Source organism: Salarias fasciatus, chromosome 4, assembly GCF_902148845.1.
Source record: "Salarias fasciatus chromosome 4, fSalaFa1.1, whole genome shotgun sequence".
Lineage (NCBI taxonomy): Eukaryota > Metazoa > Chordata > Actinopteri > Blenniiformes > Blenniidae > Salarias > Salarias fasciatus.
The window spans coordinates 13,126,008-13,147,191 of NC_043748.1; the positions used below are offsets into that span (position 1 = coordinate 13,126,008).

General features: G+C 44.8%; 3 protein-coding genes across 5 annotated transcripts in view; all 3 read right to left on the reverse strand.

Moving 5' to 3' along the window:
- Positions 1-607: 607 nt before the first annotated feature.
- Positions 608-4,826, reverse strand: LOC115387145 (probable ATP-dependent RNA helicase DDX5). 2 transcript variants are annotated; one of them, XM_030089742.1, is made up of 10 exons: positions 4,587-4,815; positions 4,442-4,507; positions 4,012-4,153; positions 3,777-3,937; positions 3,505-3,677; positions 3,292-3,402; positions 3,147-3,208; positions 3,006-3,065; positions 1,523-1,744; positions 608-1,356 (listed from the first exon to the last, which is right to left on the reverse strand). In XM_030089742.1, exons 1-10 carry the CDS (start codon positions 4,710-4,712, stop codon positions 950-952), a joined length of 1,530 nt encoding a protein of 509 aa, XP_029945602.1. In that variant the 5' UTR covers positions 4,713-4,815; the 3' UTR covers positions 608-949. The 2 variants fall into 2 exon arrangements, with proteins under 2 accessions (XP_029945602.1, XP_029945603.1); XM_030089743.1 differs by having other exon boundaries at positions 885-1,356; positions 1,510-1,744; positions 4,587-4,826.
- A 50-nt stretch (positions 4,827-4,876) lies between these two features.
- Positions 4,877-10,227, reverse strand: LOC115387143 (probable ATP-dependent RNA helicase DDX5). 2 transcript variants are annotated; one of them, XM_030089739.1, is made up of 13 exons: positions 10,075-10,227; positions 9,278-9,443; positions 9,072-9,168; positions 8,858-8,991; positions 8,713-8,778; positions 8,282-8,423; positions 8,047-8,207; positions 7,775-7,947; positions 7,562-7,672; positions 7,417-7,478; positions 7,276-7,335; positions 5,792-6,013; positions 4,877-5,625 (listed from the first exon to the last, which is right to left on the reverse strand). In XM_030089739.1, the coding sequence occupies exons 1-13, from the start codon at positions 10,125-10,127 to the stop codon at positions 5,219-5,221; spliced, it is 1,854 nt and encodes a 617-aa protein (XP_029945599.1). In that variant the 5' UTR covers positions 10,128-10,227; the 3' UTR covers positions 4,877-5,218. The 2 variants fall into 2 exon arrangements, with proteins under 2 accessions (XP_029945599.1, XP_029945600.1); XM_030089740.1 differs by having other exon boundaries at positions 5,154-5,625; positions 5,779-6,013.
- Positions 10,228-13,851: 3,624 nt separating this feature from the next.
- The window catches only part of smurf2 (SMAD specific E3 ubiquitin protein ligase 2), a 49,437-nt gene continuing 42,104 nt past the window's right edge, over positions 13,852-21,184 (reverse strand). Inside the window, exons 13-19 of the mRNA XM_030089737.1 lie at positions 20,040-20,143; positions 19,702-19,816; positions 19,351-19,529; positions 18,313-18,571; positions 18,032-18,233; positions 17,366-17,441; positions 13,852-17,282 (exon numbers count right to left, since the gene is read on the reverse strand). Of these exons, the coding sequence (XP_029945597.1) occupies positions 17,183-17,282; positions 17,366-17,441; positions 18,032-18,233; positions 18,313-18,571; positions 19,351-19,529; positions 19,702-19,816; positions 20,040-20,143 (1,035 nt within the window). The 3' untranslated portion in view covers positions 13,852-17,182. The remainder of the gene's footprint in view (positions 17,283-17,365; positions 17,442-18,031; positions 18,234-18,312; positions 18,572-19,350; positions 19,530-19,701; positions 19,817-20,039; positions 20,144-21,184) is intronic.

The window sequence follows — 21,184 nt, forward strand, 5'->3', positions numbered from 1 at the left end:
TAGAGGCTGTATATCTTGACAACTTCAGAAATTACCTAGCGACACCAACACAAGCACCCGGTTGATGGTTAACAAGGACTTTATAGTCTAGTGGAGGGTTGGGTTCTCCAGGAGGGACCTGCTGTGTCATAACCCGGTGTTTCAGTCATTTCCTCAGGAAAAAAACTAACCCAACAGGTTGAGAACTGCATTTCCACTGCGTACCAGCAGGTGTGAGCACTGCTTACCAGGTTTTTTTTTTTTAACCAACTCAAATTCATAAGTGTAGTATTGTTTAAGAAATGCACACACACAAAACGGCTTTAAGTAAATCAGTGACTGATCATAAAGGTAAATCCTCAGTTTATGGTCTGCATTAAGGACCGAGGTACCAGGGTTTAACTCTAAACGCAGACAGGGAGAACAAGTTCTCAATCCCAGCCGGCTCCTGGACTGAATCAACACTGGATAAGGAAGTGAGTGATTTTTATTTCTGCTCCAGAAAGCCTTTGCACATACTTCACATAACCACCTCCACTTGAGTGACAGAGTGCAAATCATTTGTGAACTGCGCCACCTGCTGGACAGTAAAGGGAATCCAACCAAGTCAACAAACCACAGAATTCAGTCGTTTTCGGGGGTTTTATTTGAAAGATCATGCAGTGCACATCCAATGTAGGAGCTTAACATCACTTTCAAGGATACACATGAAAAACGATACGTTTGTAATTACCCTAGTACAAAACTTAACATTACTGAGGAATGTAACAAATTAAATAGTAATAGGAAAACAAGTGTGCAACGGCACTATTGCTGCACTGCAGATCTTAAAAGGCTGAATAGAGGTTCAAGTTGTTGCAACCCTGTTGTGTAAATACAAAAAAAAAAAAAAGACTCTGGATTAGGTATAGAACTTAAAAATACCCAAAAAAAAAGCAATAAATTACTTCTTTTCAAGTGTAAGGTCTATCTACTGAGGGAACTGAGGGGGCATCGTGTACGGCACCAGCGGAGGAGGGTGCTGCTGTGGAGCCTGTGCTTGGGGGAATTGGAAAGGGGGGTGACCTGTGCCGTTCTGCGCACCGGCAGGCTTACCAGGGAGAAACTGTTGGGGCTGGAAGTTGGTCTGGCCAGGGAACGCTCCCACTTGGTTGGCCCCAAAGTTTGACTGTCCATTGGTGTTGAAGCTCGCTCCGCTGAAGCCGTTGGTGCTGCCGCTGCCGAAGCCTCCGTTCTGCGAATTTGTGCCAAACGTCTTGTTTGGTCCATTGTCAAAACCTCTGCCGTTACCCCGGTCCCTGAAACCGCCAAAATCGCGCCTTCCAGAAAACCTATCCCGGTCTCTGTAATCACCACCTCTGCCTCCCCTTGAACGACCTGCAGAAAGGAAAGACAACACTGAGAACAGCAGCAGACGCACTCAAATCTGAAGTGGTGTGAGAAAATCAATGGCCATCCCATCCAGGTGTCAAAATAGACAGCAGCAGAGAGAGAGTGGCTGCAGTTGACTGCACAGTTTCTGTATCTCACCAATTGGATTTACCTCCTCTGTCTTCAGCCATCTGGAGGAGCTTGGGGTTGATGGCCTGGTTGGCCTCACGCAGCACAGAGACGAGGTCGCTGGCTTGCCTCATGTTGTTGGGGGTGAAGAAGGTATAGGCTGTGCCTGTCTTTTGGCTACGAGCTGTTCGGCCAATGCGGTGGATATAGTCCTCAGAGTTGTTGGGGTAGTCAAAGTTGATGACAAATTTCACGTCTTCAACATCTGTAAAGATTACGTTGCAGTGTGGCAAAAAGAAAGGGAAGCACACGAGGATGTGCGCCAGCGCCACGGCAGCAACCAGATCAAAAACAAAAAGAGCAAGTTAGTACAGTGATGAGGTGGGACGGCAGGTTAAATCCACAAAGCTGTAACACACTAACAGTTAGCAGTCCACAGGGGAGACTACGGTGGGAAAAGACATGATGCACACTCCAACTGATCCAGTGTGGGGGGAGGGGGAAAAAAAATAAAAAAAAACTCCTCTGCACAGAGCCGCTGCCAAACCACCCTCGGCGAATGGATGTGCAGTCTTACCATTCTTGGGAGTATGCACTGATTTGTCCATTCCCATTGCAGACCCCACATACAAGTGACACTGAAGGTGTCTAGGCTCCAACAACACTGACTCAACATCTCTTTGTCCTTTATGCTCATGAGATGCTGGCTATTAAGCTCCCACTTGTGTCTCTTTCCAAGAAATTGTTGCTCTGAACTCATTACAGAGTTCTCTACAGTGCACCCCTTCCCAGTATTTTCCAGACTCAGTGTTCACTTGATAACGTCTCTCGTTGGCAGGTCTCGACATGACTTTGAAACGCAGGCGAGGGAGGAGTGTAGGCTTGGATTTTGTCCCAGTGTGTCCAACTAGCATGTCCCACTGTCACCAAACGCGCCAGTAGCCATGTCTTTACAGAGGTGAAGGTAAGATCGATCTGACAGACTGCTCTCCAGACAGAAGTTTAGAAAACTGCAAAACTTAAAGACGCCACCCATGCTTTACTCAAGTCTTTGCAACAGTGACTCAAATGACTTGCAATGCGCTGCCCAAACATACATGCAAGACAATAGGAGACAGTGTAGCTGGGCTTTGAGCAGGGGACACTTAGAGTCTGGGTGTGAAGCAGTCCAAACCATTGTCACAGAACAGGCGAGCGTATGGGGGAGGGACTGTAGCCAGCCCTCAAGATGTGCCCCCTGTTTTGGTTCTCTTTTAGGCAGGCCAGCACGTTATGCTGCACTTGGGCCTGGTCACCTCTGTACATCTGCATGACTGGGAGACCCGTGCCTCGCCAGTCTGGACACCTCCAAGAATCCTCCTTCCCCCTCTGGATACCTGGGCTTGTCATGCCAAGGCCCTGCCATACAGACTGCTCCTTCAGGTCAAGGGGAGAAACTCAGAAAGAAGCAGAAGAGTTAAAGAAAGCAAATACACTTTCTTTTGAAATATATTTAAGTAGAGAGAAAATTCAAGGAGGATACTGACCTAGACCTCGGGAGGCAACATCTGTAGCAATAAGAATGGGAGCTTTTCCATATTTGAACTCTGGAGAAATAAAAGAGACAAAAATTAAATCCTGAAAAGGTCAATCATGATACAGCTCATATTCAACAGATTCAGCCTTACCATTGAGAACCCAGTCTCTCTCCTGCTGGCTTTTATCCCCATGGATGCCCATAGCAGGCCACCTATTAAAAGATGACGTGTTAATTCATGTGTGACAAAAGCTGTTAAGTTAGCCGAAGGAGGGGGTCTTGTTGAGAATACTCACCCATCCCTCCTCATCCTCCGGGTCAGGTCATCACATCGCCTCTTTGTCTCCACAAAGATGATGGTCTTGTTCTCCTTCTCACTCATGATTTCCTCAAGCAGACGAATGAGCCTACAAGAGACCACCCAATTACTTGAAGTTGTAGCCAAGTTGCTGTAAAATCTCAATCTGATCACTTTACCTACACACTGACAATTCATTGCATTTACTCACTTGTTCTCCTTCTCCCCATCATTGCAAACGTCCACAATCTGCAGGATGTTGTGGTTGGCACTCAGCTGCAGAGCTCCAATATTGATCTGCACATACTCCTTCAGGAAGTCCTCTGCCAGCTGACGAACCTCTTTCGGCCAGGTAGCACTCCACATCAGAGTTTGACGGTCAGGCTATGGAGAAAAAAAAAAAAGCAACAAGTGTTGACTGTAGACACTGTCTTTTTGGAGCATCAAGTACAGCCCATATTTTTAAAATGACTATGAACTTACTCTGATCTGGTCAACAATTTTCCTGATTTGAGGTTCAAATCCCATGTCCAGCATTCTGTCAGCCTCATCCAGCACAAGGTACGTGCAACGGCGAAGGTTGGTCTTTCCCGCCTCGAGGAAGTCAATCAGTCTGCCAGGGGTGGCAATGCAGATCTCCACACCTTCATCGAAAACAAACCATTAGTACTCAAATCCTCACATTTCTTTAAATAAAAACAAACCAACATGACAGTACCTCTTTCCAGGTCACGAATCTGGGGTCCCTTCGGTGCACCTCCATAGATGCAAGTGGACTTCAGACGAGAAGCTCTGCCATATTCAGCAGCCACCTGCTGCACCTGCTGAGCCAGCTCACGAGTTGGGGCGAGTACCAGACACTGTCAGGAGAAAATTACAGGCGTGAGATGCACAGAAAACAAGTTCCCCTACCATCATGATTCATGTCTGAAAGAATCAGAATCAGAATCAGTTTATTGTCATTGCACAAAGTGCAACGAAATTTCAAGCAGCATCCGTGTATATATAATTTAAAAGAACAACCAACAATAGTGCAAATTTAAAAGGAAAACATAAATAGAAAAAAAAAAAAAAAAAAAAAAAAGCCCAAACATTGGAGTTTTGCATTGCTACAGTTAAGTGGTCAGGGTCAAATCATGTCCACTTACAATTGGACCGTCTCCACGCTCCAGGAAAGGCTGGTGATTGATGTGAACGATTGCAGGCAGCAGATACTGTGGAGCAGGACTTCCATTAATATACACTATATGTTACCATTTCATTTTATTTTTCATTATATTAAATGTTACTTACAGAGAGAGTTTTACCAGAACCAGTCTGCGCAATTCCCACCATATCTTGGCCACTCAGCGCCAGAGGCCAGCCTTGGGCCTGGATGGGAGTCGGATCAGTCCAGTTTTGTTTGTTGATGACATCCATCACGTAAGCTAAAAGGATGATTTTTATTTCTGCTCCAGAAAGCCTTTGCACATACTTCACATAACCACCTCCACTTGAGTGACAGAGTGCAAATCATTTGTGAACTGCGCCACCTGCTGGACAGTAAAGGGAATCCAACCAAGTCAACAAACCACAGAATTCAGTCGTTTTCGGGGGTTTTATTTGAAAGATCATGCAGTGCACATCCAATGTAGGAGCTTAACATCACTTTCAAGGATACACATGAAAAACGATACGTTTGTAATTACCCTAGTACAAAACTTAACATTACTGAGGAATGTAACAAATTAAATAGTAATAGGAAAACAAGTGTGCAACGGCACTATTGCTGCACTGCAGATCTTAAAAGGCTGAATAGAGGTTCAAGTTGTTGCAACCCTGTTGTGTAAATACAAAAAAAAAAAAAAGACTCTGGATTAGGTATAGAACTTAAAAATACCCAAAAAAAAAGCAATAAATTACTTCTTTTCAAGTGTAAGGTCTATCTACTGAGGGAACTGAGGGGGCATCGTGTACGGCACCAGCGGAGGAGGGTGCTGCTGTGGAGCCTGTGCTTGGGGGAATTGGAAAGGGGGGTGACCTGTGCCGTTCTGCGCACCGGCAGGCTTACCAGGGAGAAACTGTTGGGGCTGGAAGTTGGTCTGGCCAGGGAACGCTCCCACTTGGTTGGCCCCAAAGTTTGACTGTCCATTGGTGTTGAAGCTCGCTCCGCTGAAGCCGTTGGTGCTGCCGCTGCCGAAGCCTCCGTTCTGCGAATTTGTGCCAAACGTCTTGTTTGGTCCATTGTCAAAACCTCTGCCGTTACCCCGGTCCCTGAAACCGCCAAAATCGCGCCTTCCAGAAAACCTATCCCGGTCTCTGTAATCACCACCTCTGCCTCCCCTTGAACGACCTGCAGAAAGGAAAGACAACACTGAGAACAGCAGCAGACGCACTCAAATCTGAAGTGGTGTGAGAAAATCAATGGCCATCCCATCCAGGTGTCAAAATAGACAGCAGCAGAGAGAGAGTGGCTGCAGTTGACTGCACAGTTTCTGTATCTCACCAATTGGATTTACCTCCTCTGTCTTCAGCCATCTGGAGGAGCTTGGGGTTGATGGCCTGGTTGGCCTCACGCAGCACAGAGACGAGGTCGCTGGCTTGCCTCATGTTGTTGGGGGTGAAGAAGGTATAGGCTGTGCCTGTCTTTTGGCTACGAGCTGTTCGGCCAATGCGGTGGATATAGTCCTCAGAGTTGTTGGGGTAGTCAAAGTTGATGACAAATTTCACGTCTTCAACATCTGTAAAGATTACGTTGCAGTGTGGCAAAAAGAAAGGGAAGCACACGAGGATGTGCGCCAGCGCCACGGCAGCAACCAGATCAAAAACAAAAAGAGCAAGTTAGTACAGTGATGAGGTGGGACGGCAGGTTAAATCCACAAAGCTGTAACACACTAACAGTTAGCAGTCCACAGGGGAGACTACGGTGGGAAAAGACATGATGCACACTCCAACTGATCCAGTGTGGGGGGAGGGGGAAAAAAAATAAAAAAAAAACTCCTCTGCACAGAGCCGCTGCCAAACCACCCTCGGCGAATGGATGTGCAGTCTTACCATTCTTGGGAGTATGCACTGATTTGTCCATTCCCATTGCAGACCCCACATACAAGTGACACTGAAGGTGTCTAGGCTCCAACAACACTGACTCAACATCTCTTTGTCCTTTATGCTCATGAGATGCTGGCTATTAAGCTCCCACTTGTGTCTCTTTCCAAGAAATTGTTGCTCTGAACTCATTACAGAGTTCTCTACAGTGCACCCCTTCCCAGTATTTTCCAGACTCAGTGTTCACTTGATAACGTCTCTCGTTGGCAGGTCTCGACATGACTTTGAAACGCAGGCGAGGGAGGAGTGTAGGCTTGGATTTTGTCCCAGTGTGTCCAACTAGCATGTCCCACTGTCACCAAACGCGCCAGTAGCCATGTCTTTACAGAGGTGAAGGTAAGATCGATCTGACAGACTGCTCTCCAGACAGAAGTTTAGAAAACTGCAAAACTTAAAGACGCCACCCATGCTTTACTCAAGTCTTTGCAACAGTGACTCAAATGACTTGCAATGCGCTGCCCAAACATACATGCAAGACAATAGGAGACAGTGTAGCTGGGCTTTGAGCAGGGGACACTTAGAGTCTGGGTGTGAAGCAGTCCAAACCATTGTCACAGAACAGGCGAGCGTATGGGGGAGGGACTGTAGCCAGCCCTCAAGATGTGCCCCCTGTTTTGGTTCTCTTTTAGGCAGGCCAGCACGTTATGCTGCACTTGGGCCTGGTCACCTCTGTACATCTGCATGACTGGGAGACCCGTGCCTCGCCAGTCTGGACACCTCCAAGAATCCTCCTTCCCCCTCTGGATACCTGGGCTTGTCATGCCAAGGCCCTGCCATACAGACTGCTCCTTCAGGTCAAGGGGAGAAACTCAGAAAGAAGCAGAAGAGTTAAAGAAAGCAAATACACTTTCTTTTGAAATATATTTAAGTAGAGAGAAAATTCAAGGAGGATACTGACCTAGACCTCGGGAGGCAACATCTGTAGCAATAAGAATGGGAGCTTTTCCATATTTGAACTCTGGAGAAATAAAAGAGACAAAAATTAAATCCTGAAAAGGTCAATCATGATACAGCTCATATTCAACAGATTCAGCCTTACCATTGAGAACCCAGTCTCTCTCCTGCTGGCTTTTATCCCCATGGATGCCCATAGCAGGCCACCTATTAAAAGATGACGTGTTAATTCATGTGTGACAAAAGCTGTTAAGTTAGCCGAAGGAGGGGGTCTTGTTGAGAATACTCACCCATCCCTCCTCATCCTCCGGGTCAGGTCATCACATCGCCTCTTTGTCTCCACAAAGATGATGGTCTTGTTCTCCTTCTCACTCATGATTTCCTCAAGCAGACGAATGAGCCTACAAGAGACCACCCAATTACTTGAAGTTGTAGCCAAGTTGCTGTAAAATCTCAATCTGATCACTTTACCTACACACTGACAATTCATTGCATTTACTCACTTGTTCTCCTTCTCCCCATCATTGCAAACGTCCACAATCTGCAGGATGTTGTGGTTGGCACTCAGCTGCAGAGCTCCAATATTGATCTGCACATACTCCTTCAGGAAGTCCTCTGCCAGCTGACGAACCTCTTTCGGCCAGGTAGCACTCCACATCAGAGTTTGACGGTCAGGCTATGGAGAAAAAAAAAAAAGCAACAAGTGTTGACTGTAGACACTGTCTTTTTGGAGCATCAAGTACAGCCCATATTTTTAAAATGACTATGAACTTACTCTGATCTGGTCAACAATTTTCCTGATTTGAGGTTCAAATCCCATGTCCAGCATTCTGTCAGCCTCATCCAGCACAAGGTACGTGCAACGGCGAAGGTTGGTCTTTCCCGCCTCGAGGAAGTCAATCAGTCTGCCAGGGGTGGCAATGCAGATCTCCACACCTTCATCGAAAACAAACCATTAGTACTCAAATCCTCACATTTCTTTAAATAAAAACAAACCAACATGACAGTACCTCTTTCCAGGTCACGAATCTGGGGTCCCTTCGGTGCACCTCCATAGATGCAAGTGGACTTCAGACGAGAAGCTCTGCCATATTCAGCAGCCACCTGCTGCACCTGCTGAGCCAGCTCACGAGTTGGGGCGAGTACCAGACACTGTCAGGAGAAAATTACAGGCGTGAGATGCACAGAAAACAAGTTCCCCTACCATCATGATTCATGTCTGAAAGAATCAGAATCAGAATCAGTTTATTGTCATTGCACAAAGTGCAACGAAATTTCAAGCAGCATCCGTGTATATATAATTTAAAAGAACAACCAACAATAGTGCAAATTTAAAAGGAAAACATAAATAGAAAAAAAAAAAAAAAAAAAAAAAAAGCCCAAACATTGGAGTTTTGCATTGCTACAGTTAAGTGGTCAGGGTCAAATCATGTCCACTTACAATTGGACCGTCTCCACGCTCCAGGAAAGGCTGGTGATTGATGTGAACGATTGCAGGCAGCAGATACTGTGGAGCAGGACTTCCATTAATATACACTATATGTTACCATTTCATTTTATTTTTCATTATATTAAATGTTACTTACAGAGAGAGTTTTACCAGAACCAGTCTGCGCAATTCCCACCATATCTTGGCCACTCAGCGCCAGAGGCCAGCCTTGGGCCTGGATGGGAGTCGGATCAGTCCAGTTTTGTTTGTTGATGACATCCATCACGTAAGCTAAAAGGAAAGTAAACAATTAGATCAGATTTACAAAACTTCTCCATGGACCCTTCTATGAGAAACTGACTAAAACTTACAGGGGAAGCTGGCTTCATGAAACTTCATGATCGGATTTGGGCATTCTCTCCCCTTCACTGTGATGGTTTTGGCCCTTCTGTATTGTTCAACTTCTTGCTGTAAAGACAATGAGACAAAAAAAGTTAGAGATGGCAACAGTTGCATAACTGCAACACGTGCTGAACAGGCGCATGTCCATGAGTGTTGCGTAATCACTTCAACATACCGGATTCCTGTGGGCCACGTCGGGATGCTGCTGATAAAAGTTCTTCTCGAACTTGGGGAGCTCGTCCAGGTTCCAGTGCTTCTTACGGAGCCGCTCACCGGGATTACCGAACTTCCCTCCACCTCCGCCGCGGTTTCCTCCAAACCGGGGAGGGCCGCCGCCATAGCTGCGAGGAATAAAAGTAAATTTATTAAAGGCATCGGTTGAGACAGGCGACGGGTAAAACGGCTGAAAAGAGGCCCGTCTTCACCGCGTCATGTCGTGAAATAAAAACTGTCATATACTTTCCAACCAGTAGAGGAACAATGGAAAATACAGCCGGCATTTTGTATCCGCATCGCGATGCCACATGGCGAGAAGCCGACTAGCAGCTGAGGTAGCATCACCACATCCCGGACATAACCGACCAAGAAATATGGCGGCATGATGCTAGTAGTGGCAATAGTCGTTCTTAAAACCGTTAAAATCAATTGGGGAGTGAAGTTTACAGGGCGGATAATAGTTTCCGGTAGCGGCGTGCTAACCAGCCTGAAGCTAACAGGCCGGGCAAGGCCGCAAGCCGCAGACAACAGGCTCCGTCACCCGGCCAGGGCCTCGTGCTCTCAAACACCGGGTACCTCGACATAAAACACTCCCATGTGTTCTCAGTTGCGCTAAAGGTACATACAAGCCTACAATGAAGACATTAATGATAGTAACCGGTCAAACGAGTTTTCTTTTTTTCGGCTTGAAATCGTGTCGGCCATTTCAACAGATCACACGACGGGGGAAAAATGTATCCAGGAAGCGATACTCACCCTCTATCTCTGTCTCTATCGCGGCCGCGGTCTCTGTCGGAATATCCAGGCATGTTGTAAACAAGCGGTATAAATAAAATAAATACAAGGAAGTTTGACGGCCGACTGAAAAATTCCGACCGGCAGTTGACGCTGAAATGCCGGTAAAGTGGAAATGAGGCCCGGTATTTATACCAAGAGGAGTGCCCCCTCCTTTTCTGCCATATCCCTCCGCCTCTGAGAGTTTGCGCTTCAGCGACTCGACAAAATGAATTAAAGAGAAAACCAACTTCTTAGAAAAAGAACTCACGAAAATATATTCAATGTCACCAAATGATCCAACACGAAACAGCACGTTCTGTCAGGGAGAGTTTTAACCTTTGTCAGCGTACTTTATAATCGAGGCGGATGTTGGTGGAAGGATATGTACGAGACAGAAACTGGTGGTGCGGTTCGGCATTTCTGAAAAGGCATTACCGTCAGTGACGTCATCCGACCAAACCTAAAAGAAAAGACGAGAGTTCGTCCCTGTTGTTTAATTTCTGGTGAAAAACGAGATTATTTTTCATTTCAAGTTTGTAAATATAAAAGTTTATAACTACTTGCAGCTCCATCAGGCACATGAACTCTATTAATCCAGCCACCGTCAGTCTGCTCAACAACTGTACATTAAGTAGATGTGTCGGGATGAATGATAAGTTCTCTACTGTACCGCTGGCTGTACCAGAAAGTTTTTCTTGTCAAAGAACTTCAAAACAACGCTTTTCTTGAAACTCTTGAGATGATGTGGCGACATTTTCCCACTGTCATTATTTCACTCAAAGTAGGAACAGCGTTAATCTAATCATTGTCATATCTAAATGACTTCCAAAGTGTTTATTGACACCCCCCCCCCCCATTAAAAAAAAACGTTTAATTGTTTCGTTGGAAGTTGGATTTGTTAACACCAAGAAGCTTTTCTGTCTCTGCATTATAAGTAAAAATGTGACTCAGAGCTGTTTCTAGGTTGTTTCTCGCTGTTCCAGGTGCATCCTGTCAGACTGATAATCTTTCTTCTGCTTTTCACAGTCATGTTGAACATATGTACAAAGCTTTTTTGAAGACGAGAGTCGTTGGAGTGACATTTTGAAACAAAGGAAAACGCTTCAGAAACTTCAGATCTAGTGAATTTAGTAAAAAGGTGAAAATTAAAGAAATCTTTAGAAGTTATAACAAGATTATACAAAACAAAGAATGACGACAACAATGAAAAAGCTGCTGAAAAAACCCAGGAATATCTTTAACAGCGTAACAAAGGTCAAGACCTTTGAACCTCTTTCTGTGATAGGAAGGGCACGAGGTGTAAGCACTTCGCAAATCCATGATGGGTTAACAACAGTTAATAGATACAGACTGCAATAACAGAAAACCAAACCTTTTACTGAAGTTACACTGTGAAAGAGATTTGATTTAATATTAACATTTAATATACAATTTATTAAAACTAAGCGTAAATAAGGTTAAACTATTTCAAATATCTGTCCAAATCAAACTGGATGAAGGTTTTCAGGTTGAAGATGTCAAAGCAATCAGTTCACTTCATGCAGAGCAAAAGAGGCCAAAACAAAAACTGAACAGTTTATATATAAACAATAGAAAAACAAGGAGCCTGGACAAACGGACTCGGCAAGGGGATGAAACAGAATGGAATAAGATTATGTTTCACATGACAGCAGGAAAAATTATGCAAAGACATGTAATAGTTTTCAACCAGTTCATTGCTTATGCAGAAGGTTTAAAGGCTGATTGAACAGCAGAAGAAAAGTGAGTTCAGTTGAATATGCTTCTCTGCTCCAGTTGAAGGCTTCAGCCACCTCACTGCATGCAAATAGATCTTTATCAGATTCCTGCAGAGTTGGTGGACGACCCATTGGAGTTGTCGATCCACTGTCTGCTGTGGTTATCGGCCTTTGAGACACATTCATGAGGTTCAGGCTTGTTTTAGCATGGAGACACTGCTTTTCAAGTGAAAATGGCAAATTCACTGCATTTTGACTGCATACACAACAACCCGAGCCACTGACACCCACCAGGTGGAACTTTATGAAAAAACCTGGGAAAATGCATTTTTCTAAATCGCATGTGAACCATGGCTAAAGTCAATAGCTCTTTTGCAAATACGCTGGCAAGTAGATGGAAAATAACAACAATGGCATCCTCCACTTGGTAGTTTTGTAAATGAATCGCCTGTAATAGCAGTCCAATTTCATTGCTTGTCCATGTTCTCAAACGTTTTTGAAATGTTTCCGTGTAAACACAAAGTTTTTTTGTGAAATAAAAACACAAAACCAAAGCGTTTTCAACCTTTAACGCGTAAACAAGGCCTGAAAAATGTGCTGTGGCCTTTGAGGATCAGGGTTCAAACCTCTGGGGTAAGATATGTTTGATCAGAGAGACGCTGATCAATATGCACGGCCCTGCTTGAGGAAACTCAGGAAGGTCATCCAACGTGAAACTAATCAAATCCACAGTAATGACTTCCCGTGACGACCCCGGACAAAGGCTATTATCACGTAATATTTTGCAGCATTATGATGCCTTTGTCTCGCTCTGAAACAACAAAAGATGTGCTTCACACCTCTCTTTCCTCAACAGCCCCCTGGTTATTTCCTGTTTTTCCGCTGACCCCCTTTGAGCCATCTGCCAGGCGTCTTAATCCAGAGGAGCATCAGTGGATTCACGGCGGGGGTTCGGAGACACGCTCCATTCACATGGAAATACAGGACTGAGATTTTTCTTCTCAGAGGAACAAAACAGCCTCTGATAAAGTACCCCGGTGTTAAAAACTGCTTTATTGGAGAAACTTCTGATTTCACAGTACGAGTTATCAGTGCATAAGAACAAAATTACATTATTATTATTACTAATCCTCATATATACTCGTATTCTGCATTTCTATCACACTGTCCATCCTGGATCAGTCCTACTGCTTTGATGAACCCAGTGCTTTAGAAAAAAAATGGGACTTGCCTAACTTACATCAGTAACAAACAGCTGAGGAGCAGACGTCAGCAGTCGATTGGGATTTGTGTAAATTAAAGTTGAAAATGGAATCTGTACATCACAATGAGAGTTACATAAACTCTCTATCGAATTTACCTTACCTTATGCGAACAATTTCCACAATATTTTCTCATGTTAAAAATAATTAAAAGACAGAATATATGCTATTATGCTGACTTAATGAAGATGAACTCAGAAACAGACACACTGAACTTCTGTTACATAACAAGGCCACAGAATCTCCCAAAAAAGGTTGAGGCTCATGGTATACATGCATAATTTTTTGCAATAAGATGGTTAAGTTTTAAATCTTATTTGTAGCCAACACTTCCGTTTGGTTTCAAAAAGCCAACAAAACGCCTCATTTATTTTTTTCTATTTAGATTGTTGAGATCAAATTAAATTGTTATTTTCCTACAGGATAGGTAATTTTTTTAATGTCATCTTTTACACATCTTTCACTTTCCAGTGGAAAGGTCAGTCAAAGTCAAGCATTTATCGGACTAAATTTGTTCTGAACATTTTAAGACAAATTGAGCAGCAAAAGCTAAATAGTGACAGAATATTGTTATTAAAACATTTTATTAGAGAGGATATAATTTCCACAATTAGATTATTTTGAACCGAACTCACTTGTTCCTTGTTAGAACGATAAAATATCCCAGCTCCATGAATGCACCATAATACTAAAGTGTGAGGAAGTTTCAGATGCATTCAAATGCACTTCGAACTTTTCAGATAGTTCTTCTTATTGTGTGTATTAGGGGAAAAAAGACAGGACATTTCTGTGTACAAGGCCTTACATTGTTAGACAAAGGCAAGTTTAATTAGAACTAATTACACACAAAAATAAAATACTCTTACAAAATGATAGTGTTAACATACATCAAATTGCATCAGTCAGCTATGAGAGATATAGTCCTGCTAGTGGATCATGCTATAAAAAAAAACAAAACAGAACAAAACAAAGAAAAAATAAGAAAAGCGGCATCTCTCGACTTGTTGAGAGTTGAGTGGGAGGCAGCGAACGGGGCGTTTCTGAGCGCTGTAGTGAAGGAGCAGACAGCAGGGCCTTCAGCTTGTGCACTGGACTGGTTAAAGGTGGGTGAAAGTCGGGGCGGTCGCCGCAAATACACCCGGCGGCCTCGCTTCTGTGTGAGTGTGCAATTCCTCTTTTCTCAGTTCAAGAAAAAAAAAAAAGGTCTTTTTCTTCTTAAGTTAAAGATAAATTACAAGTTTGTTTGATCCACATATATGAACAATATCTTATTACTGTACAAAGCACCATCTGAGGACACTTTTCACTTTGCATACGTGAAACAAACTTTTTTTTTAATAGATATATATATATATATATATATAAGTGTATGCAAACGTTAAGAACAGTCCACGGTCGTAGAGATTGCTAGACAGGCAGCATCTTTAAAAAAACAAACAAAAATAAAACCCCAACAAACATTCATTTTTAACTTGTAGAAAACAATCCCCCCTTTCTCAAAGTAAAAATGGATAGTGAAGATCAGGAGCTTGTCTCATTCAGAAACCTGCTACAGGTGTGTGTGTGTGTGTGTGTGTGTGTGTGTGTGTGTGTGTGTGTGTGTGTGTGTGTGTGTGTGTGTGTGTGTGTGTGTGTGTGTGTGTGTGTGTGTGTGTGAACAGTCTGCTGTGATCACCAAGGTTAAAAACACCTTTTTAACCCCTCGACATTTTTATCAGGACGAAATGATGTGAACCTTTTTTTTTCCCTTCAATCAAATGGACAGACATCGAAATCTTGGTATGACATCTCCTGAGAAGGTGGTGTGGAAACACTTGGTGGCCACAGACGCGTGAGAGCATGAGCGCTTTAAAGGTTTAAAGGTACAGTGTGAGAGGTTTTCGTCATGCCACTCCTGTGCAGCGGGTGGCAGTGTTGAGTCGCTCTGAGCTGTCTGGATGTCCTCAGTCAGGCTTTGAGAGTTTTGTGAGTGACACGGTTGGACATGGACGGTTCTTTGTTTCCTTCCGGTGTAACAAAGACAAAACATAATTGAACACAAGGGGGAATTTAGCAATGCAACATCAAATTCACATCAATTAGCATTTAATGGGCACTTTCAATGGAGTTCCTGACAGGACATCTGAAATAAAATGTTAAATTGTAGCCACAAATTAATATCTTGTTGCCAAAATTATTTTTACACAGACGAAAATGACTATTTCCTGGCCTAAAATTATAAATTCGTAGCCATAAATAGTTGTTTTTGGCCTAAAGTTACTGTTTTGTTGCCTCAAATTACTATTTCGTAGCCACAATGAAAAGTTTTATTTCAGTTGTCACGTGTGGGGTTTTGTACTTTTAAACTACAGGTGGAAATCAGAGTAAGAGATGCATGCACAGGGAGAACATGCTCAGGTTAAGCCTCTCTTTGAGTGGGATGACGTGACCCTGTGACCCGAGATAGAAAACAAAAGCATACCGAATTTTAAACAAAACTTTTAAATAAAAAACTGTTGATGGTAAAAATGAGATGTAATTACATTCGCTACAATCAATACCGTAAACAACCACCAGGGGGGGGTGTGAGCTGATTCATGGAGCCAGACTGAGATCATGAAGACGAAAAAGTGACTCACTGCTCCACCTCCAGGCCAAACGTGGTAATGCACAACGGGACAAGACAGGGCTAGCTGGTTAGCTGCAGCACATTACAGACGTTAAAGAGAAGAGAACAGGAAGCTGGATCGTCCCGTTCTCTTCAGTATTTTGGGTTATTTTTGAAGCAATACAGTGAGCGAAGTTTCCAATACAAGACAAACATTCTTAGCACCACATGGCTGGAAGGTAGTGAAGGTTTTTTTTGTTTGTTTTTTTTTAACATATTGGCTGCACAGATAACGGTGGACAGTAGACACCGTTAAGCATTAACAATGGGCTTCATGTCAGTTCCATCAATATCGCCCGGCTACAAATGACTGTTAGAAAAAAAAAAAACACACCAGAGGAAGGGAAACATCACGCCATCATGATGCAGCTTCAGTCTCAGTCACAATTTAAAGGGTACGCTCAACATTTTGCAGAGATTAATTCATTCATAAATGAATATGGCACTCAGAGGGTTTTTCTGGGTTTAAGTTAGTTCTGCCCTTAAGACAAACCTCGAACATCCACAGCGAGAGGCGACGTCGAGAAATTAACCACAGCACTCTTCAGTGAGCTGAATTCTGTTTCCACGAATGGTCTCCTATAATTTAAACAATTTACATTTATAAGATTTCGCTTTTCTGGAAAAAAAAAATATGGAAAAGGAGGGCATTCAGAAATATAACAGCAATAAATTATATATATTATATAGAATTTTATTGTTTCTTTAAGTTTCCCAGTTATATAAAAATAACACATTTCAAACTATTCATTCATTTTTTTTTTTTTAAACACAGCTTGCTGTTAAAACGTGTCAAACGGGGGTTTCTGGGAAGGCAGCGACTTGGGAGTGCTGCGCTCTTTGGAGAAGGTTTGTAAACAGTCGGTCAAATTAAGTCTGGAGCGCGGCGGTGGCTTCTCGTCCCAGCGTCTCGTCCTTGGCGTCGGTCACACACACTCCGCTGACCGATAATAACCCTGTAAGTTCTGCTAATGTGGCTGTTTGCTTCAGAGCGGACTGTTCTCTGCTTGGTAAGACGGAGCGTTGCTACATGGAATATCTTTTCTTCTTTATTTGTTTTTTAAAATGGTAAAATGAACTTGGAAAAAAAACAAAAAAAAAAAACAAGGAAGAGCCGGCAAGTTTTTGCAGGTTCAACAAGTTAGTAAATAGTCTGAGTTATTAGCAGCTGAAGAGATCCTTTTCAAAGATTAAAAAAAAAAAAAAAAAAAAAGATTAAGGAGGGCTGGGCGGGGCTACAAAAACAAAACACACCCCCTTTAGAGTTACTCGACTTTCTCAGGTCTTCTTCGCCCGCCCTCCCTTCGCAGTCCCCGGGATGCGTGGGGGTCCGCGGGTGAAGCAAGCACCCCTCACCCTCCCCCCTCCCCGTCTGAGTGGACAGGGCTCATCGGGGGACGGACCCGGCTGCCTCCGGCGTGCCGGACGGCGGCGGCGGCGGCTCACTCGACGGCGAAGCCGCACGTCTCCTCGATGGCGGTGAGCAGCTTGTCGTACAGCTTGTCGTAGTGCTCGTAGGGGGGAATGTCGATCCTGTTGAAACTGGGAAGAGAGAGGGAATCGCACCGTCAGCTCAGGGTTTAAAAAAACAAGGCCGTGGGCGTCAGGCCGGACGGGCTCCTCACCAGGTGTGGGCTTTGGGCAGGTTGTTGGTGCTGGCGTCGATCTGGTGGATGGTAAAGAGTCGGGGACCAGCAGCGCCTGTGGTACAAACAAACGCTTTGTAAGAGATCTCGCTTTTCTTCTGCTTTTACACGCTCTCCACTACAGCGCACTTAAAAAATTTAAGTTAGCTATACTGAATAAACACACAAACAGCAAACTGCAGCTCAGTCGCTTCACTCGCAGTCTGAAAAAAAGCTACCGAGGAACATCCGAGCGCCTCCTCCCAAACATTAACAAAACAAAAAACACACCTGTCTGCAGCGGTGAGCAGCAGTTCGCCTGCATTATGTCATCTGTTATTCAACACAAAAGAATCAGTATTTGGATTTCGGCGTTATGAGTTGACGCTCGTCCTCCTGACTGGAGAGACGTGTTTAGTCTGATTTTCTGTCTATTTTTTCTTTCTTGTTACATAAGGTGCGGAGGGGGAGCCGTTTGCTGGCGGATCAGGGAGCCGGGCGCTCCGTCCCTGGAGGGCCGTTTGCCAGGACGGACCTGATGAACCGCGGCGCAGGCTCAAGGTTCACAAACCCGGAGACACAGAGAGAGTGAGTTGACGGAGCCTGTCAACGTTTCACTCCAGGACCTGTAACTGATTCCACTCAGTCAGTTCAGCTCGTCCCTACCTTGAAGGGCCTTGAAGCCTTGGAGGGGAACTCTGGACGACCCGGTGACGAACTGCAGCAGGCGCGCCCGCCGCTCCTCGTCGAAGGACTCCACGGCCTTCCAGAACCACTTGACGATGTTGCTGTCGGGCGTGCAGTGCTTGAGCCGCGTGTTGGACTTCCAGTCGTTGATGTCGATCTTCCCGAGGCCGCACACGATCAGCTGCGCACAGAGAGAGACGGGGTTTCGAGAGGCCGCGGGTGGCGAGCGGGCGAAACGGAGGCTCCTCCCCCTGACGTACCTCCAGCTCCTTCTCGTCGAACGCCTTCAGCAGGTGCTGCGGGATGACTTCGTTGAAGCCCTTCTGCAGAGCCAGGAACTGAGCCTCGATGCCTCGCAGGAAGCGCCAGTTGACGTACAGCCTGACGTACTCCTTCTTGGTGTCCTGGGTGACGGGGATGCTCTTGCCGTTGGGCTTGAGCTCGTGCTGGATGATCTCCCCGTAGGCGTTGTGTTCGACACAGAAGGTGTGGTCCAGCACACCGGTGATGTCGTTGTCCCTGGACGGCCAGAAAACAACACTCAGGAATCAGAAACAGGCTTCAACTGAGCTCAAAACAAAGAAAGAAAAACATACAAGTACAGAAAGAAACTAAATCATTCATAATTGTAACTCTCAAAAATAGATTTGCAAAGCATCCTTTAAAAAAAAACAAAAATGAGTTCCACATTTTTAAATGAATGGTTTTTCAGAATGAGAGTCACATATGGAGACAACTGACAGAAACTGACGCATAAAGTATTTTTGGTAATAAGCTGCATACCAATAATGATAAGTGATTACGAGACTGATTTTATGGTTAAAATATATTGGAAAAAATATCTGAGACAGTAAAAGGATGAATTCAATGACAGTTTATTTCTGTTATTAATTTAAATAAAAATGAAATACATAAAACATCTGTAGATTCTGGTTTTGATCAGGATCAATATCAACAGTTTGTTTTGTAATCAAGAAATAACTAATTATAGTTTCTTCAGCTACACGAGACCCTTGAAGACAGTTTATATGCAGCATCCAAGAGCAGATTCCCACTTTCGTCTTTTTGTCTGTAAAATCTGACATATTTCTGGTTAACTGCAATATCTTATAAAACTGATGCAGACTCTGCTTTTTAAATCATTAATGTATTGTTGTTACCCCTAGGGGGCGCCGTCCAACAAGTAAGGAAAAGGGTTTCAGCAGCACATTTCTGTTATATTTAGCTTCACCTGCTGTTGGTCACATATTAACAGTAAACGTGAACAGAGTGACCCGGAGCACTTAACGTTTACGTACAGGATCCAGACCAGGCTGTTGTGCAGGTCGGGGTCGACCGACTCCATGTCGTCCAGGGTGATGGGTTTACCCAGCAGCTGCTTGTAGAAGGGCAGCGTGAAGCCCCCGTCGATGTAGTGGCCGTGGAACACCGCCATGCCCATGATACGCCCCACGAAGTGAAAGTAAGACAAGTGCTCCTGCGGGGCGAGACGAGACCGACTCAAAATCTCTCTGGCATCAGACCGGAGACATTTTAAAAAGTCCCTTTTTGAAAGATATAATTTTCAGCTGAAATCACAGTGTGTGTGTGTGTGTGTGTACTGGCCTTTAGAAAAATGTTAAAGCACATGCTTCAAATGTGCCACTTACGGGATTGACTGCGGAGTCGGGGTTGATCTGCAGCGTGTAGATGTCGTCGCGGGAGTACTGGAACAGGCCGTAGTACGGGTTCAGCATCTCGTGTGACAGCAGGTAGAGCCACTCCCTGCTCACACACACACACACACACACACAGACACACACACAGACACACACACAGACACACACACAGACACACACACAGACACACACACACACACACACACACACACACACACACACACACACACACACACACACACACACACACACACACAGCAGTTACATCCTCCATCGTCACGTCTCCGGGTCAGGAGGAGTCTGTCAGAGGACCGACGGCACTTCCTCACCTGGCCACTCCTCCGTAGTCGAGCCCTTCCTCTCCTCTGAACTTCACCATGAGCCTCTTCCACAGGTCTTTGGGCCTCATCTTCATCACCTGTCGGTACGACTCCTGCGATACAAAAAGGAACAAGTGTTTGTCTGGTGTCTACTGGAAACCACAGGAAGTTGCTGTTTGTGTATTTTTGCAAAGAGTTGTCATATGTCATTTGCTTAAATATGTTTTGCTTCTAAATTTACTCGAAGAGAGCAGTTATGCGTTAAAGCTGAATCGGTCGACGCCTCTCCTCCTCAATCAGCGCTCATTCCACGTGCGCGAGGCTCACGGAGTCGGGGAGAGGTTCATTTAAAGTGGATTAGGGGCAGTTATAATAAACACAGCCATAAGACTATGATAACACGGCCTCTTCCAGCAGCCAGGGCCCACCGTGCCCTCCGGTCTGAGGCGCTCCGGAGGAGACGGCGGCGTCTTATCTGCCCCGGGAAGCCCACATGGAGACGGCCCTGACAGGCCAGCAGCTAGCACTTGCCTATTCAGGCATAATTTAATGCTTCAGCTGGTCTGGAAGGGAGCTATGCAGTTATGTCTCGCTCAACCTCAAGACGTCCTCTGCTGCACCCCCCCCCCCCCCCCCCCCCCCCCACCACCCCTCCACCGCCCTCCTCTTTCCATCCTCCCGCCCTCCGCTCTCACATTGAGATCAGCCAACAAAAATGTCTTCGTTCAGATTAACAGACGCGGCTGTTCCAGCACATTCCACCGCATATTTTATGAGGGTCACGCAGTTTGTTGCAGGTGTTGTTGTTCTGGTGAAGGCCCCCGGTGCACCTCCTGGATGCAGAGGTGGGGGTAGAAGAAAGAAAGAAAGAAAAAAAAAAGAAAAACAAACAACAACAATCTTCCCCCGCTGTGAAAATGTACTTGAGAAAACCGCTCATCTCAAACATGCAGCCTGCTTCAGATTTCCCGCAGATCGTCTTCACGCAGCCCGGCTGCGGCGGCCAGCGGCCTTTATGGGAGCGCACGTGAGGAACGAGGGAGGAAAATACCTTTTCAAGAATGTTTAAAATAACTTGGTTGGGTCTATAAATAACTTGTGCAATAACAAGTACACAATAATTTAATGCTGAGCCGGCTGCTTCGCGCGCAGGG